Genomic DNA, 20,553 nt, shown 5'->3' on the forward strand with positions numbered 1-20,553 from the left:
TGACAAAAAAAAAATATTTTAAAATATTGATGTAAGGTTGTATTGTACCCTTCTACATTTGAATTGGTATGAAGGTGTCTGTAGCGATAGGTAGGATGTCTAGGAACTGGAGCTCTCATACTGTGTTTCTAAGAAAAACATAGAGGCAAAAAGAATAGCACAATTTGCAAAGCAGGACCTGAGAGGGGAAGAGAAGGGAGAGGAGAATTTGAGTTGGTTCTGAATTAAATGACTGCATGAAGAAGTTATTAATTGTGTTGCATTCTCAAGATTAACTCAGGCCTATTGCTTGGCTAACTGGCTCTTTCCAAGACATGAGCCAGTACCTCCTGTGTATCTTTCTTTCAGTGTTATGCCCGTGGACATGGGGTTTTGACAGGTGTTAAAGTGCATTGATTCTCTTATCACAGAACCAAACCAATCATGGGTAATATCCCAGTGACATTCCCAATGCATAACAGCTGTGAGCATGGGATCCTCACTGACAGCAGAGCTAGCAGTCAGTCAGTCCATGTAGATGATCCAAAGAAGCAACTATTGTCACTGGACTATTAGTTGCAATGTGTTGTAAGTAAATGTAGGGAAAGTACTTAGTGTGCCCTTTACAGAAAACCAGAATGAAAAGTTTCCAGTCTAGACACCATTAAAACTTTCAGTAGCCATTAAATTGGATGTTATTTCTACAGGATCACCATTCTGAACAACCTGAAGAATATTTATAACTGCAAATCATAGCAATAACTGATTTATGTTTTTTTCATGCTAGTGGACAAAGTTGTACCCAAAGGACAAACCCGTGGGATTGTCTTTGCTCAGGGACCAGGGTGTACCTGGTGGGTAATGAGGGAAGATGGGGAGACTTGGTGTGTGCCTCAAGGAGATTTTACCTTGGGGGAAAGGTGATCTGTGTTTTGAGTTGTATGTTGCGGGAAGTAAAGTCGCAGGACAATGAAGAGCGAATTTTGCAAGGACCCCATGGGAGCAGGGGAAGGACTCCAACTCCTCTCCCTGAGCAGCTGCAGAAACAACAACTGACCATAACCCCCATTCCCCATCCCCCTGCACCACTGGGGGGGAGGAGGGAGAACATGGAAGGAAGGAGGGGTGGGGGGGAAGGTGTTTTTAAGACTGTTTTATTTCTCACTCTTTGGCTCTTATCCTGTTAGTAATAAATATAAGTACTATCCCCACTTTGAGTCTTGTTTTGCCTATGAAAGTAATCAGTCACTGACCTCTCCCAGCTCTTATCTCTACTCTTGAATCCTTGGCTGTTTTTTTTCTCTCTCCTCTGTCCAGTTGCAGAGGGAGAGTGAGAGAGCAGCTTTAGTGGGTACCTGGTATCTGGCCAGGGTCAACCCACTACATTTCCATATTAGTTGATAGTGTTTGAGCCCTTATCTGAAAATTTTGTTTCAAAGATTTGTAGTCTAAAAGAATTATTTTAATAAGAGTTTGTTTCTTTCTTTCTTTTTTTGTGTGTTTTTAGTTTTGTTTGTTTGTGGGAATTTGTTTTCCTTTGTTTATTGAGTAGGAATGTGGTGTATTATGACTGTGCCAAATTATGTTGGTAACAGTAATAACCCAGGTCATATTTACTAGGATTATTGATTGAGAAAATAATTGTGTTTAAAGATAATTTGGATGTGGTTGACAACAAAACGTATTTCAACATGCTTTGATAAACGTACGTTTGCATTTCTCCCCTCTAATATCGTATTTCTCATGTTTCTGAGGATGTGACATAATGCTATTCACCCTGGCTGCTTAACCAAAGCAGCAAATAGGTTAATTTGACAGGAACAGCTTTTCAATAACCATTCAAAAGTATAGTTTAAAACTGTGTGTTCCAAACTAAAAGAAGAAATGAACATTTTACTGCTTGAATCAGAGACATCAAAATAACAAGCATTTTTAGAACTGTCCTGATGTATCAAGATGAACTCTTTTAAAACTATTGTTCTGTAAGAACTTTATTTAAAACTATACATAACAGCAAAAACTCTATGATTAGCTCTGCAATTAATGCTTGGTCTACCAAGATACTGATATTCTATACCCTAGAACAAAAAAGTTATAGAAATAAAAGTTATTTTGAAAAAATAAGCAGAATATTTTTGAAGCTGTAGTTCTCCAGACCATGATATGAATAGTTAAAAACCCTACCTTATTTAATTTCATTATCTTTCTCCTGGAAGGTTTTATTGTGTCTACTGGTTCAATGACCTTTTCTCTAGAGTAAAAATGCAATCAGTTATGTAAGAGTAGGAACAGGTTACTAACTGTCTTACAGAAAGTTTGGCATCTGTGTTGCTTTACTCAGTGCCTTGAAGACTTTTAGCTGTCACACAAATGGAGAAGTGTCTGACTTTTTTTTCCACTTGCTTTGAAGAAGCACAGATCTCATTAGGAAATTTCACAGGCAGCAAATGTGAATGATTATTCTTCTTACACTGAAGAAATACAGTACCCACAGTTAAAGAAAGTCTGTTCCTGTATTACCCTGACCAGTAAAACACTTAATACGCTAAAGTTTGGAGCTTTTTTCCTTAAACTATAAGTGATAAAAACATTTTTAGTGTTTTCAAGCCTTACATGAATATATGGTTTTTATATAGTAGGTGCCAGAACACTTTTTGGCATTGCATAATTGTATAAGAAGTAGCTTTATTTTCTGAGAACATTATTTATTTTTTTTTTAGATCATGTTTTATCATGTATAAAAATTGACTGTTCAATAATTCTTAATTTTTATTATATATGATTTGAGTAAATCCAGAATTGAGAGCCAATAAACACTTGATTTCTTAATATGCTTTTAAATAAAATTTTAACAGTATGACAGAATTTATAATAATACTCATGCATTTCTTGGAAAATTGTTTGTATTAATAATCTTAAGCAGGAGTTTTGGTAAGAAATGTGTTTTTAGCTCATAATCAGAAACCAGGCAAGCATGAAATCAGTGCAGATAACAAAGGTTAGCTGTTAATATACTTGTGATAGGAAATTATATGCATCTGCTACTGTCATAACTACTTTTTTAAAGCCTGCTTCAAATACATGGTACCAACTACTAACCAATCAGCACTTTCTCTAAGCACACATCCTTATGCTCCCAGAACTATTCCTTCCGTTGTCTCTGGCACTTTGGGTGGAGCTGGCAACAGTGGATTTTATATCTGAATGGAGTACTATACTTTAGTCACTTTTATAACACATCTCCTTACTATTATGAATTAAAGAATTTTAAATTTTTAATAAGTAGAGCACTGTTAAATAGTTTGATAGTTTGTTTTCTGTGTGCTTTTAGAAATTCCATAAAAAATTATGGTCATTTAGGATCAGGAGTACATTCTTTCTGATAAATCTTTCTGTAAGCAGTATAAGTGAGAGAAAACAATATTCAAAATATACCTAGTGTTTATTGCAGGAGGAGAAGATGGGCATTAAGGTAAGGACAAGCATGAGCTACAATAGGAATTTCAGCAGATACTGAAGAACCAGGTTTATTAACCCCATATGTACGACTGTGTGCCAAAAATCTCTGAACAGTCCCTTCAGTTGTGCTTCCTGCAGTGGGACTGGTGGCTGCATTTCAAGGGGTTGTGTCAGAGCTCCTGAGAGCTGCAGAGCTTGAATCTGCTGTCCTGGGTGTAAATTTGCAATGGGAGAATTCTTTCTCCCTACCAGCATTCTTTGCTCTGTATGCCTGGTTTCATGTTTTGTTTTTATTAAAATGAAGGATGATAAATTAGTGCTAGATTTTGGCATGCTTATCTTCATGAGATCACATATTGATCTCCATAAGAAAGACAAAACACTATATCAGGATCAGATCTCATTCACCATGGCTGTGTCCTCGGAAAATGTAGAAGCCTTATAAATCTAAATTAGAATATTTTATGGTAACATGAAAATCAAGTCATCTTAGCAAAATGGATTTTACATTTGGGGCTAAAATAAAATTGATTTTTACTCAGTGATGCGTTAAACAGTTTTCACCTCACTTAGAAGCAAATAGCTGTTTGACTTCCACTGGGACAAGCACATCTATACTGTGGTGGACAATCTTGAGTTGGGTTTCCTTTTTTTAAATGTTTGTTTTGAAATTTTGACTATAGCTTTATGTCTTCCACTCTCTGAATCACACAGAATCTTTGTCATTACTGTAGACTTATTTGATGCATTCATATTTCCTGAGAAGGCAGCCACTGTTATTGGCCTGCAGGCAAAGGAGATTCCCCCGTACCATTGGAACAGTTGCTCTTCAAAACAACGGATGAGTAATTTAATCCACCAGTGAACAGAAATGTGTTCCATTATTTTGTTCTTTTTCTTCTTTCTATGTTTTTCCTTTGAGTCATTTGGAGGGCATTTGAGTGTACTAGAGCTTGCCATATTTTGATTTCAACAGACACTGTTCCTCAAAATAGGAAACAGTTGCTCAGATATCTGAAGGTGGCCTATGTTCTTGCTTGATGTAAAACAGGTGTGGCTTTTTCCTTCTTTCAAGTAGGTCTATTGAAATTTTTGAATACTCACTTCCTTTATGTATCAAATACATAAAGTGAGAGCTGTTTGTTGTGCCTCCTGGAGTGCTCAATCCCAATTTCTCCTCAGTTCATAATAACTAGAAATAAGTTCTGGAATTGCTTAAGTGCAGAGGGTAGTTGTAGGGTGAAGACTTGTATAACAGTAAAAGGATTTGAAAGAATTTTTTTCCCCCTAGTCTTTTTTAGGGAGAGAAAAAAGAGAAAATCTTAAATTGCACTCTTCATCATGTGTGGTGCTGTAGCCTAGCACTCCAAAAACCATCTTGTCACCACTTCTTCTTTTATAAAATCTCATTGGAACCAAAGCTGCCACTTCTGTGGTAGTATTCACCACAGAGGTCTCTGAAGGTGGCACCTGAAACACACTTCTCAAGACCCTGAAGAAAACATGTATTTTTTTTTAAGACTCAGTGCTTTGTGGGCTCTCTTACTCTTAGGCAGCTCTGGCATATTCTCCTTACAAGGATATGTCTTTTTACAGCTGCATTATATTTTTTATCCTAAGAAGCATCGTAGATAATTCACGCTGTGTTTGTTTTGGTTTCCTACATTTTGTGCTGTATTTTCTTAAATCCGATTAGTCAATTGTTTTCTTACACTAAAAGAACATTGGCGCTCACAGCTATTTTTCTCCTAGACTCCTTAATCCTGGTCACTTTTTTTTATGATACTCCAGTCCACCATGCTTTAAACAAAAGAACTAGAACAGGTTTTCGTCTGTGATAAATGGGCTTGAAATTTTGCTTTTGTCATTTTAATTCAAAAGAGAAGGAATTCAGTTTTCTTATGACATTTACCAGTTAACTTCAGAAGTTTGTTTCCAGATATAAGTATACAGTGAAGTGAGGTGAAAGCTGATGAAGGAAAATAATAACCAAAAATAAAGGAAGTACAAATATTAGTGTTTTCCTTCAGGCAATAATGTCATTGACCATTACAGCAAGTGACAAGCAGCTTTATCAAGCACGGTGCCAGCCTGTCTCTGCAGACGTGGTCGGTGTGGCATGTTGTGGAGTGAGTGACATCGAAAAAATGAGCAATCTGTTTATGGCAGTAGAGAAGTATTCAGGGCCCCTGTGTTCACTTGTAATATATCACAGAAAGAGAGAAAAGAGAGTGCTAGACTCTGTGTTATGCTGTGATTTTTATAGGTGCTAAAGTATTACTTCTAATTATTAATTTTGAGAAGAGACATCTGAATTCACAGGAATTAATCTAATAAAATTTATTTACTGAGATACTAATAAAAAACATTCCAGTAAATTTTCCTGGTACCAAATGAAGCACTTTGTGTGGAAGGCTTTGTGGGTTTTTTTGATTTATCTCTTGGGATTCAAGGTGGGGATGCTATGTCTTGTCAATAAGAAGCAAAATTATGGAAATTCTGCTGTGGACTCTAAAAGCTGCACTAAGAATAACACAGTAAAAAGCAATTAGGTAATCTATTTAAGTTTTTAATCTGAATTTAATCTGCATATGTGGCCCAATTGTATTCTATGTCATAGTCGGTTTTCGAAGTTTTCTGTAATTTTTTGTGATATTTTAGGAAAACGCATGAAAGTTTCTAAATTATATTTCTTTTTTAATATATTTTGAGTTTTTTCAATTGAAATTCTAAATATCAGGTTGAGGAGAATTGGGTTTTGTACTCTTTATCCAGTACGATTACAGAATTTTTAGTGTTCTTGAATGATGCTTCTTTGGCCTGGACGCCTAAAATCTCCATCTGTTCTTCAGAAAAATTCCATGTTAATAGAGCTTTAATAAGGAATGTTATGATTTTTTTACCCCTACCCCTTCAACTATATTAGCCTCTTTGGAAAAAGTATTGAAAATGTTACATAATGAAGGGAAAAGTTCTTTAGCAATGTGTAAATCTATTGATTATATTTGAGTCTATTATGCTAAACAATGCTCACATGGTGTGTGACTTTCTAAATGCATTTTATGTGTCTGTGATTTATTATCAGAGAATAACAGTTTTACTTGAGAGTGCAGTGAAAGATAAGAATCAGGAAAAACATAAAAAAAACCCTGAAATAATGTGAATCTTTTGATTGGGAAGGCTGCTGAAATTTGGCTTTGGTGACAGTTCTTCTTCCTCAAATTCACTAATTGACAGTAATTAGAATAAAAGAGTAATTTTTCCCCCATTATGTATTAATTCTGAATTAGTAGAAATCAGCAAAAACATTGCAAAAAAGCAGAAGTGAAAGCACAACCATTTTGAAATAGAAACAATATGTTCAATTTCTAATGGTTCTGGAAACCTACTGCAGAAAATATTGAATTCTATATTTCATGATTTGCCCACAGATTCAATGGTCATAAATTATTTTTATTTTCTTTTTAGTTCTGGGTTGGTTTTTTTTACATACAACATCACTTGTTGAGAGAAATATAGAGTATTTCACCCATGAAGGGCAAACCCATAAAACTATATGAAATATGAAAGTCTTTTCAATGAGTAAAAGAAACATAATCACACCTTATGGGTGTGATGTTCTATTTATTCTTTGGAGATTAATTTCAGTTTACGTGAGATTAAACCCCTTTGATTGTAAATCTTTTTTATTTGCTTCTTCAAAGAGGTGAAAGGAAGAACTACTGAGAGTTAAAGTTCACATCTAAAGCTTTATTGCCTAATATATTTCAGAGTCCTTTTATATGGTTCACTTTAGTCTGATATTGTATTGGCAGAATTAAATGGGAATATTGGTCTTCTGGATAGCATCTTGATGTATACTGTATCCATTTTCCCTTTTTAGTTGTATACAGGTGTGCTGGTTTAAGAGTTAACCAGCAGGGGAAATGAACTCAACTCAAAGGAGAGATTATAAGTCAGAATAACAATTTATTAAAATAATACAGTAAGTACAATCATACAAACAAACAATTGGCCTTAACCCACAAAACCCAAATGTATAACTCAGTACCCTGGGGCATGAACAAAGTGGTGTTCCTTGGGCCCCGCTTGAGTCCAAAGTAAAGGGAGAGGGGAAAAACCTGCTGGTGGGAGAGCTGTTGCAGTCTGGTCAAAAGTGGTGATTGCAGTCCAGCTGAGGGTGGTGGTCTAAGTCTGGTTGAGAGCGATGAGCTGCAGTCTTCCTCTGGATCCCAGGAGTGGTTAAAAATGTTCCAAGACTCCAAGATTATCTATCCTCCAGTTCAGGCAGGAATGCTCAGTGCTTCCCTCAGGGCAGGGAGTTCCACAAAGAGTGTGAGGACAAGAGCATCCTCCTATCTCACAGGCCTCTTAACACCTAGTTTATAGCCTGAGGAGTCAGGCTCTATGGGCGGAGGGTGTGAATAGTCTATTGACAACAGCTTCTGGGAAATGGCATGGAAGGCTATAGAATACACAGTTTTGGGTTACACCCATACCATGATGAACTGATCTCAGCTGTCCTAACTAGGACAACAGGCTGTTTGTATAACTGAACATTCATTCATACTTTAGTAGCTTTTGGTATGGCTTGTGGTATATTTAAGATGAAAACACAACTTTATGTATATATTACATGAATTATGTATGTAGGAAAATAGAAATATAAAATATGTATGTGTGCATTTCTATAGTTACTTTTTAATAATTATTTTCTTTAATAAGGTTATTTAATATCCCCCTCCCTCCTCTATAAGATTTTGGTACATGTACTTAATGGAAAAAGATCAATACTTTTTTTCATAGTAATTTTTCCTGTAAATTACAAGTTCCCCATTCAAACATTTCTTTCTTCCTTACTTTCCAGAGGATGTTTCATTGCACAGGAAAGACCAATAAACTCAGGTTTTACCCAGACAGTTGTCAGAGATGATTTGAAGCTATTATAGGAGTTTATGACTCAGGAGTGGAAGGATTAAGTTGCTTTTCTGGATTCAATATATATTAGTAAATTATTTTACATGAACATAGTAGCTGTTCTTAGTAATAAACCAGTATGTATTATATTGATATTTCATTGCCACTACGTACTTTAAAACATAATTTATATAAAATGCAGTTGACATCATTGATGCTTCAGTCTCTCTGTTTTCTATTATGCATTCAGAGCTTAAATTGGGAAGCTTTATTAATACCATTATTGATGTTTTAGTTTATAATTTTATTTAATTTGCTCGTATTCCTCAACAAAACTATTTTTCTTATGTTTCTAATACCCATTATAAAGTGCTGCTCTGGAGACTTAGAGCATGCTTTTGGAAGCGTCTTGGGTTTTAAGGCTCATTTCCCTTTCATATATTTCTTTTAACTGATGTATAGCAGCCCATAAGTCCTGGGCTATATCAGCAGCAGTGGTCCTCTGGAAACCAGTCAGAAAGCTCTGTGGCACAGGGGTACTACTTTCCTCTGCCCATGACCATCATTCTGTTTCCTGTGCAGTGTTACAGATCTCCACTGCCAAAACCAGTCTCAAAACAGAAAGGCTGCTCCCATCACAGACATTTACCACAGCCCCTGGGGCACTGAAAGGCAACAAGCATCTTTTAGTACAATACATCTTCATTACTTCCCAAACAAGTTACACTTCACATGCAAAAGAACTGGAGAACCTCAGCCTGGGGATCTAAACCTTTGTTTACACTTTATTGTATACACAGGCAATGCATTGTGCTGCTAAGTGTGGGTGCTTGGGTGAATCCATGATTGCCTACCATGAATACCGTGCTGCCCCACAGCATACAGGTGTTTTCGGTACAAGTACTTGAGTAGAGGCAGCTCACAGACTTGTCTTTGGTTTTTGTTGTTATTTATTTTACTACTTTTTTAAGTACTAAAATGATCATATTCTAAAAGTCCCGTTCTTCTCCCACAATACATACATTATTTTATTATGTTTTATTTTTATATGTATCAAATGTATACTCACATATATTTCACACAGGTATACTGGAAATTTTTTTGAGTGGAGTCGAAGTGTGCATACGTAAATGGTCCAGGCTTCAGTGGTGCAAACTTCTTGGATATTTTAGAAAATAGTATAATTGGGATAATTCAGACTTACCTTGTGGAAGTAATACTGAGCTTGGATCACACGTGTTCTTCCTTACTTTTTGGTTGTTGTTTGGCTGGGCAGTTTTTGATGGCCTAATGGTTGGTTAAGGAGAATTGCTCAAAAAAGAAAATAGTACAAACTGTGCAACAGAATTCAGCTGCAACAGGTTGATGGTATCATCTCATGATCACAGCCAGATTAGAGTTGTTCAGGAAGTACCTAAAAGCTAATGCTACCTTTGTGAAGTTGGAATAAATTGTTTGATTTGGTATTTGAAAAGATTTATGAGATGATTTCTTAAAGGGGCTTTACTTTTAATATTTTATAAGATATAGCTGTAACACAGGTCATACGCTATGAGAAATGATGTTTGGGTCAGATACTGCTAGAGGATATAAAATTCAACATCCTCCAGAGTACTACTGATTCAAAAAATGTTATTGCAAGTTCTGAGATTTAGGCACTATCTATCACTTTTAAAAGACATCCCTTATTTGCTCATGTTTGAGTGTGCCATTTGGTGGCCAGCGTCATGATGCAGCTGTGTGATCTGTAAAGATCAATGGTCTGAGATTTTAGTAGGTTTCTTTACTTTAACCTAAGTTAAAACAGCCCTATGTTTTCCAGGTAATTTTCTTCATAAAACCAGGAAATGAGCTACTTTCTGAGGAATTCCTGTACAGTCTTCCTGCCATAGTCAATAATAGTCCTCCAAGATAGAAGTAAATTTTCATCTTCATATCCATCTACTGTGTGGAAGATGAAATTCTGTAGAAAGATCTGTTATGCTGGTCTGCCAAACTCCTTTCGTTCACAAAAACATTTGGTTCTAATGCACAGAAAATCAGGGATTTATTACACAAGAGTAAGGTTCCCCCTAACCCATTGTCTCGGAAATATTTTATTTATAAAGCTTGGGATCATCAATGATCAATATCTCATCTGCTGGGGAAAGAGAATGTGTTGTCTTACTTTCTGAACTGAATTTTTACTCAGCAGCCCAAGCAATCTGTCCGTGGCTCCAACTCAACCTTTCTTCTTTGTATTTTATTCTGAGAACAGGTACCAGTTACATCTGTTTCCAGACAGAAGTATTCAGTTTGTGTGTGATTCTAAGAGACAGATGCAGTATTTTCCTAAACTAGGAATAGGAAATTCTTTAGACGTGTCCTCCTGCTCTCCTCAGTTAAAGGAACTGTTCTGATTCTGGGTGGAAATCTTCACAAATGTTTGATGTTTCCTTGGGGTTTAGCAAATTGTCTGTAGTGATGAGATTTGACAGGTGTTAGGCTGGCCTTGGAGAGCACTGTTTTGAAAAGCAGGTATCTGAAATCATTAAAACCTATTCTTTTGTATTTTCTTTTTTTTTTTTAACTGATACAGCCTTTTCTCACCTTAGAATAACTATATATTAGTGTTTTCTATAACTGCAGAGATGTTCATGGCAATTCCTTTGCTGTGTGAACAGCAAGGGAAAGGAAAAGGGCAAACAGATCAGTTTTGCATATTTTAAAGAAAAATGTTTTCAGTTGACTCTCCATATATTAATAGATAGTTTTAATTCATGAGCTAAGATATTTCCATTACACTCTTGTAATGTTTGTAAATCTTTAACTTAAAACCTTGGTCAGTAATTTTATGAACTGTATCTTCGTGCAGATGCTGTTCCTGGTTAATCAACCATGACACAGTAAAACAAATCTAACATGGATATCCTTTTTCTTGCATTCTTACCAAACATAGTGTTCTGCTTGAAAGACTAGATTAGTAGAAGGCCATATATTTTTCTTTTTAACTATTAAACTGGTTTTTTATAAGGTTGGTAGTTGTGGACATGTGAGAAGGGGATTTTAAAGGCAGTTGTGTGACTTCCATGAGACACTTCATGCAAGAATTATTTACAGGAATATATGGATTTTCAGGACTGCATCCAAAAATAACATTTTAATCAGTCATCTGGATAAGAAGAATTATCCATGTAATTAGTTTCAAATGAACTTGAAAGGTGTGAATTTAACTGGTGTGAATTCCATTTGAGACACAAATAAATAAATACAAATTTGCATTTAAATTATTTTTGGTAATATTTGAAGATTTAAATACCATTGTAGGTAATTTACTTCAGATTCAGACATTTATTTCAATTTGCAATTTGGAAAGCAAGAGCTGGGTGCTCGAACCCTTTGTATGGCTTTTGGATTATAAGGCTCACATTTGAATTAAATTTCCCTTGGATTCTTTTACCTCATAAAGAAACTGCAGGGGAAAAGTTGAAACTCGAGAACTGTTGCTTTGTTAAAACAACAGAGGTAGGAAAAATCTCAGAATAGAACATAGATCCAGGCTGATGGAAAAAACCCTGCCATATTTGAAGATGTGCAGCAATGAAACATTTGTAGCTGAAGAGGGAAAGATTGGGGCTGTGAGCTGATCATTCCGGAAAATGGAGTGTGGGAGCCAGTGCATGGAGCTGCTGATGCCAGTAGTATTTCTCCTGATTAGCAAGAATAAGAGAAGGACATTCCTGAATCACCTCAATGGCAATGCTGGCTTAGTCGGCTGTGCCTTTCTTTCCCTGACTGTGCCAGCCAGCCAGAGCTCTCTTAGACCGGGAATTCAGCACTACTGGCTGATATGTCTTGGCTCTGCAGCCAAGATTGGTTTCCCTGACCCCACACAGTGCATTACCATGAACTGGAAGATGCACATCCTACTTCTTTGCTAGCCAAGACTACATTCCTCTAAGTCTTTACACAATTTATAATTATAACACTTAATTCCCAGAATCATTCGGAATTGCTAATCACTGAAACAGTCCTACTTACAATGATGTTTATAAAACTTTATGATTTAGAGCAATTTAATTAATCATTAAAAACATTTTTTAAAAATCTGTACTGCTGTCATACCTATCAGACTCCTAATATTATGTTTACAGTGCTTTGTGCTTCAGATAATCCTGTTGAAATCTTTGGAGCTGCTTGCCATGTGTATAGTAGTTAACACAAGGATGGCTGAACCCAGCACATCATAATCATAAACACAATGTTCTTGTCAAATACAATGAGAGAAATCAATTGCTGTGACAATAATTGCTATTTAAAGTCATGGTGTTAGAAAAATAATTGTTCAGTTATTTTTATTTTAGCATTGTGCTTGCTTTATAGCGTATCAATTAAAATGTTCTCTATTTGCCAATAAAAATATAGTAAATAATGTGTCAGGAAAGCAGTTCTTAGAAAAACAGTTAATGTGATCTGTTAGAAAACTTTTGCAGTATTAGTTTAAAAACATTAACGTAGGTATGAGACTTTTTTCTTTGCATGTGTCTACATTAAAAAGACTTATCGTAAGTTTGTTTTATCGAATATAATTAATTGTTGCTCATGTTTAAAAATACCATATTTTAAAGGAGAAACATCCATACAGTGTAGGGCCACTGTTTAGATTGCTGATTAAGGAACTGTACATTTCTGTGCTCTTGTAAAATAAAGTGATGTCAGTGGGCAAGAGGTTTGTGGATCTAGAGGCATATTTAACTATTGTGTCTGCACAGCAAGATTCAAGTAATGAAGCAATAGTTGCCTTGATGGCCAAACTCCTGTCTTCATAAAAAGACTCGGAGCTTTTAAAATATGTCTAAATATACACATGTGGGCAGTAAATGAGTCTGCTATGCACCTAAATAACTTTTGTGAAAGTACTTTTGTGTGCTTATGTTTCTGTTAGTGAGCAGTGTGTATAAATAGATAACCTGTTGAGTAAAATGGTGCTGAGGACCTGACACTCACACAAGTGCATCGTGTGGGGGTTTTTTGCTCTGGGTTTTTTGTTTGTTTTTTTTTTGCTTTTTTTTTTTTTTGCATTGAACTACCTCTAGTTTAGCTTCATGGACTGAAAGGCCATGGGTCTGGAGTGCACATTGCACATCTTCCAGTTGAGCTTCTGCATCATGTCTGCATCACCAAGATAGTCTGACGGGGCAATCAGGGGTTTGTTTAAAAGTCCACTCCAGATCCATGCTAAACCAGCAATGCAGGCACTCCCCTACAAAAGGACGTGTCTGTCACACGTTTGAGCACTGTGACAGTTGAACAGCTGGTAGCATAATCTTGACAAACTGTGCTGGCCCAAATGTGCTGCTCCCAGGGTGGGCTTAACCCGGGGTAGCTTAAGGATGCTGCCTCACACTCAGCTGTCTGCTGATGCTGTGTCTTGTCCTCCGTCATTAGATGAGTAAACGTGATGGGTGCTTAAAGTAGAGTCTTTCATAATTTTTTATTTTCGTTTAAAGTATACTAGACTGAAGGTAAAGTTCAAAAAAGAGTTTGCTTTCATTCAATGTGGAAATTTATATTGAACTATTATGCAAATGAGAGGCTTAAGTAAAATCATAGGAACAACAATCATTCTTACATGAATGTTTACATACTTTTTTCCCTTAGATTTTAATTTCTCTTTGCGTGTTAAATAATAAGAGAATGAGACAAGAAATAGGAAAGGATGGCAGATTTTGTTTTGTTCTGTTTACCTCCCGTTTACAATATTGGTCCCTAAAATATTTATATTTAGTTCAGAAAATAGCTCCTTTTACATCACTGCAAAAATACGTAAATTATTTCACTTGAACACAATTGCTATTTTCATACAATAAGTAACTTATAGGCATTAATATATAATGAAAATATGAAATTCTATAGTGTATTTATAATGCAATCATAGAGCTTAAGGCACAAATGCATCATTAATTCATCTAGTCTAAACATGCTGACCGTTACATTTCACAGCTTTTCCCCTCTATTTATTCTTGTAATTTGAGTTTCTTTAAAGACCCACAGATTTTATTTAGATTTGCACATACCAAGCAGCAACATATCCTCTAATTTCCTTTACAGTTTTCAGTTTGCCTCCTAAACATACACACAGAAACTCATTTCTCGGCTATGGAAAACACTGTTCTCTCCTCAGCCAGTTCTGTGAACAGCATTAAGTATACCTAAATGTCACTTCTGTAAGTTAAAAACTTACTCTCTACCTTGCAAAAATAGTTATGCAGACAGTAATTATTCCTTGCAGTTTTCTTTTCTGTGTTCTATTAAATCAGCATTTCTCTTTTTGTACTACCCAGAGCCATTCTGGAAAGAGCATCTGCCTAGTCTAGACCTCCCTGCTAGGCCCTGTTGGACTCTTGCAGCCCTTTCTTGGCCACTTTCCTCTGCTGTATTGGGCATAAAACATGTTCAAGGCATCTTCCTCTTCAGTTCATCTGTTCTCTAATTGCTTATTGTCTCCAAACTAATAGTAAGATGATAACTTTCATTCAGCCTGTAATACAGGCCACCAGTGATAAGTTTCTCATTTTCAAACATGCTTTTTTAGCGTTTCCTTCTATTTTCTTCCACATGGTCTGAAGGGGGAACTGTGCAAGGCTATGTCATTATCTTTTGGGGGGTTCATTTCTTTGTTCTAGAGACTACAAAATCCTGATAATGCTTAGACTGCTGTGATTTTAAGTGTTTCTTAGCATGACAACTCTCTTACTGGGAAGATTTACATTGATAAATGCAGAAAGTCATTCACTCTGTACTCTGGGTCAGAATTTCATAAACCATCTACATTGCAAAGGCATTTATACATCTCTGGATATCACTGAGAGTCTCCACTAGAGAGTCAGAAATGGTGGACAAAATCTATGACCATTTAAATTTTGTATTCTCTGTTTACCATTGATCCATTTTCTATATCTTAAATTATCTAGTCATTGCAGCATAGTAAAGTCTTCTTTTTTTTCAGTATATGTTTACATTATTTTAGGATACAGAAACATTTATGTGCTGTATAAAGGAGAGTCTTGGTATTTTCTCCCCATGGAAACTCATACACACTGTAGGCAATTTGCCACTTGATCTTTTTGAAAAGTGAAATGATTAGGTTTAAGTCCCTGTTAGTAAAAGATTTTCTCCAGCATTTGAATATTTATTGTGATTCTTCTCTTGATTCTCACCATGTTTTCCAATCTCCTTTAAAAAATGCAAATACCAGAACTTTAAGAACAAATCTGATAGTATCTGTTGTGACAATACCTTGTAGAGTGATAAACTCATCTCCCAAGTGCTGCTTACTACTGTGCACCTGAGAAAGATTGTTTTAACCCTTTTTGTTTCAGATCCCAGTAGTAGTTCATACTGAGTTGGTCATTCACACTGGTCTCTAAATTGTTTTGGGAATTGTTTCATTTCAAGAGGAAAGTAAATCATTTGCAATGTAAATGAGGCCTGGATTCCTTGTTCTCCTAAGTATAACTTAGCTGTGATTGTATATAAAAAAAAAATAAGTAAAAAATTGACCATTGTACAATCTCTTTATCCTCTGTACCATTAACCATTATTAACCATTTTCTTTTCAGTCTTTGGGTCATGCATAGACCTCTCAGCTCTAATATATTTGTCCTATCAAACTTAGTGCATCTGATACTCTGGGAACCTTGCAAGCGCATCTGGAAATTTCCTTTTCTGGTGTTGGTCCCCTTCTAAAAATTCCTATTTTAGCCAATTTTTGATTCATTTATTTTGCACTTCACTTTATTTTATTTTTATCTGTGTCACAAGAAGGAGCTAAGAAATATACTGGGGGATTGGAGAGCATCCATCTGTACCACTCCTGCCATTACATTTTTTGTGATGTTAATGTCTTCATCATGGCTCACTTCCACTCCCTGTTGTTTTAAAGCTGAAAAGAATTTATTTCTACTACCATTTCATTCCCCAGCCATGTTGACTGTATTCCTTTATACCTTTTAAGTTAGCTTAGTTTTTTTTGAGATGAGGCAATGATTGCTTCAAGATACAGACATACTATAGATTTATGCACTGGCATCACAAGGCTTTCTGGTTTGTTCTTTATTCCTTTTCTAATCTCTTTTAACATCCTATTTTCTGTTTTGACTGCCACTAAACATTCAGTTGATATGTTCAAAGAACTATCTGCAATGACTTCAAGACCATTTTCTTGAGTGGTAATTGCTAATTTAGAACCTATCATTGTGTATTTGTAGCTAGTTGTTGATTTTTTTTTTCTTGTGCACATTGCCTTCAGCTCATTGGCACTGAATTTCATTCTCTTATTTTATTGCCAAGTCACTTGATATTGTGAGATCCTTTGCAGTCAGCTTTAATTTTTATTGCCCTAAATAAACCAATACTATTATCTCACCACAGCCTGGAATCAGGTTAGTTTGACTAAATCTGTTTTCCATGTCTTTTTTCTCTTCATTAACATGAATTTTGTTTTTTTTTTTTCCTTCTTACTATATATATTTTAAAAAACAACAACAACAACAACAAAACCCTTAGAAGAAAGTAAAATATTTACTTGCAGGGAAGAGATTATACGAAAGTCACATTATCAACGCTGTAATTTCCAATGATTCATAGTATTTTATGGTTGTGTCTTTGAGACACTCCTCTCTGATTTTGATGTTGCATATAAACTAATTGACGTTTTGACTGATTACAAGAAAATTAAGCGTGTGACCCAGATCCATTGATGTATAAAGCCCAGAATCAATTTGTCTGAACACTTTCAGCCACAACCATGAATATTTTTTATTCTACTAACTTAAGAGAACTGCAAGACATTAATAAATGTGTAGGGCAGGATTTTCTAAGGGTAGAGATCCAGTTCCTAGTCATAATAAAGTAGTCACACAGTGCAAGGAACATTTTGTTTCTCCTGTCCACCTGTCTTGAATGTATTAACCTTTTCCAAAATGCAGGAGCACTGAGTTCATAATTTCAGAGTCGCTGTTGTTTCCCTAGTTAGTGGGTTTTGGAAGGGTCGTGGAGGAGGAGAAGATAAGGTAAAGTGGCCTACCCTTACTTCATGCTCAGAATCCTAGTTTGTAGCATCATGTCAGTATGCTGATGTTGCCCCTAAGCATCTGTTGCAGTTACTACCTAGACAGTACAGTATATAGTACAACTTTCTACAACTTTTCTTTAAAAACATTTCTGGGAAATAGTATTTGTAAGTAGTACTTGATTTAAAAAGCTTAAAAGATGTTGCTACAGAACTGAATTTTTTCTGGTGGTCAGTGGAGTTTTTTTGTTCTGGACACCAAATATAAATTCACAGTCAACTCGTACTTGTTTTCAAAGGGGACTGGAGAGAGGGAAACATTGGTGTTATTTTGCACTTATGCACAGTACTCGTCTGAACTGTGCTACTTCAGGAAATCTTGGTATTTCCCATATTAAAGAGTAAATTTTGAAGCTTTTTGCAGAACAAAAAACTTGTGGATACCTAGCATAATTCAATAGTTGAAGGGTTGTATTAATTGAAACCAGCATGTACAGCAGAGGTGCCAATATGACTGAAAGTTCTTCATGCAACTATTAAATCCAGATAATTTTATAAAAGAAGCTGTCTAAAATGTTAAAAGATCATCTGAGTGCTTACATTCGGTATCAACTTTAGAAGCCTTTTGTAAGTATCCAGAAATTCACTAAAAGAGCTTGAATTCAATGATCTTTCTACCAAAATACTTCATGGGTTAAATGTTACAATACAAAAACATTGAAGCCAGAGGGAAGGCATATGCTCTGATTGTAAATTGCAGGTGTTTAATAATTTTATTTTTTTTGTTACCTTCTTCTGTTGTGTCTTTGGGGCTATAATGTGGTGATGTCCTTGGAGATGTTTTCCCTGGGGAATTAGCCATAGAAATTCTCAATATGATAAAACAGGCCTATTTTCATGTGCAAACCCAGTTCCTCAAAGTAATTATATTCCCTGCATAGCTATTGTTCCTGCATCTCAGGAAATTATTCAGAATTTACAAAGTGAGAGAAATATAAATCGGTATAATTTTTTAGTATACTTCCTCCTCTTTTCCCATCTACTAAATGTGGAACTTGCATTACATGTTTGTTGAGACTGTTGTGGGTATGTGTTCAGTTGTAATGGAGCTTATACTGTGCTGATGGAGACACTAATAACATTTCCAGGAGACAACTACAGCATTAGAGTTGTGCATTTGCTTTTGACTTTGAACATGGGTGGTTGACTTGTTTGTCATCCTGGTAGAGTTTAGTGTTCCTCTATTTATTTGTTTTGTTACAATTTGTTACAATTATTTTTTTTCTTTTGTAATTGCAGTTGTTTCTTATCCTTACTGCTGGTAGCTGCTGTCGTTTGGAAAATCAAACAAACCTGTTGGGCTTCTCGACGGAGAGAGGTATCAAAAACTTTATTGCAGTAGCTTTATCTTTCAGAATAAATTGAGAACTTTGATGAACTATCACACCTCCACTTTCTCCTGTATATGCAATTTAAATATCCTTTTTATACCCTTGACTTTTTATACTGAAGAAGAAAACTTTATTTCTTTCATCTGTCAAGAATTAGATAAATTGCAGCACTAGGCTGCAGAAAGCTAAATTTTCTTTATGGTGGCATATTTAGAATGGAATAGAATATTTCAGTTGAAAGGGAACTACAAGGATAATCCAGCCTGACCACTTCAGAACTGACCAAAGATTAAAGCATGAGCATTGTCCAAATAACAATATCTTTAACACTGACAGGCTTGGGACACTGACCACCTCTCTAAGAAGCCTGTTCCAGTGTTTGACCATTGCTCTGTAAATAGATGTTTCTTAATGTCCAGTCAAATGCAGCTTTGAAGCATTCTCATGCATCCTATCTCTGGATCCCAGGGAGAAGAGATCAGCAGCTCCCTCTCCCTGTCCCCTCATCAGGAAGCTGTAGAGAGCAATGAGATTGCTTCTCAGGCTTCTTTTTTCCAAACTAGATGACTCCAGGTTTCTTAGCAGCTCCTCATAGGACATTCTTTCCAGCCCTGTCTCCAGCTTTGTTGCCCTCCTCTGGACGCACTCGAGTACCTTCACATCCCTCTTAAATTGTTGGGCTGCATACAGCACTCAAGGTGAGGCTGCACCAGAGCTGAAACACATTTTTTGACTGGTTGGTTTTGCTGTTTAATGCATCGCAACTCTCTCAATAATCTCAAAATAGTAGTGCAGAAACACTGGCAAGCTGAATGAACAGAGGATCATAGTGTAGCATGTCAGGCTTCCAGTAATTTATTTAATGTTGTGACGCTGTGTTTTTATCAATAGTCATTGGAACACCGAGTAGGAGAAAACTCTCATGCAAAGAGTTTATACTGTCTTCTTTTTTATTATCTCTTTTTTCTTGTAATATTTTTTTAAATTCTGAGAAAAATTCTCTCTATATGAATATCAGTATTTCTGTCACTAAAACTGTGATACAATTGAAGCCCTTCAATAAACACTCATGCATTAAATCACCTTATTCTGTTGTCTAAATTCTTACAGCTGTGTTCAAAAATTTGGATCAAATATTTGTTCTTATCTTTTTAACAAATCATTACACTTAGATGTGATCAAACTTTGGTTATGTATGCTGCTGCATGTATATAGCATGATTTTATACTGATAGTAGTTGTATTTAATTTTGTTCTCATAAATAAGATCTATAATTTTTAGACAATGATTTTTCACGCCCTCGAAGTTTCTAAGCTTGATTTTTGGAAAGAGCACTTGCTTAATGAACTGTAATCTTGATTTTTTTTTTTTTTTTTAAAGGACAATCTTTTGTCTACTTAATTATTTCTTCTTAATATACAGGCACTATGAATGTTTGAATAACATTTTTTTTTACCATATATCTACAGAGAATTTGTATATGCTTTAAAAGTGCCAGGTAACTAGCACTTATACTTTTCCTTCACTGAAATTATAGTGTACTAACACCAAGAGTTAGCTTAAACTGGTGCTACAAAGAAAAATGTATATTATCAGTACTTATTTCCTTCAGGTATTTTTTTAATTCATATGAATATTGTTAAGCATTTTCAACCTCTAAGGGCAAATGCTCATCTATTTGTTATTACTTGCGAAATACAGATAAAAGTTACTTTAAGCTACAGTATTCTGTTCAACTTATTAATATTTCATTCA

At 35.5% G+C, this 20,553-nt stretch overlaps 1 protein-coding gene across 1 annotated transcript in view; it reads left to right on the forward strand.

Annotated features, from left to right (window-relative positions):
- Nucleotides 1-20,553, forward strand: part of LOC108507930 (attractin-like protein 1) — a gene marked incomplete at its 5' end in the record, with an annotated part of 367,858 nt that overhangs the window by 133,651 nt on the left and 213,654 nt on the right. Inside the window, one exon of the mRNA XM_017836299.1 lies at nucleotides 18,707-18,785. Within this exon, the coding sequence (XP_017691788.1) occupies nucleotides 18,707-18,785 (79 nt within the window). The remainder of the gene's footprint in view (nucleotides 1-18,706; nucleotides 18,786-20,553) is intronic.

This window comes from Lepidothrix coronata, unplaced genomic scaffold (genome assembly GCF_001604755.1).
Source record: "Lepidothrix coronata isolate B3197 unplaced genomic scaffold, Lepidothrix_coronata-1.0 Scaffold275, whole genome shotgun sequence".
NCBI lineage: Eukaryota > Metazoa > Chordata > Aves > Passeriformes > Pipridae > Lepidothrix > Lepidothrix coronata.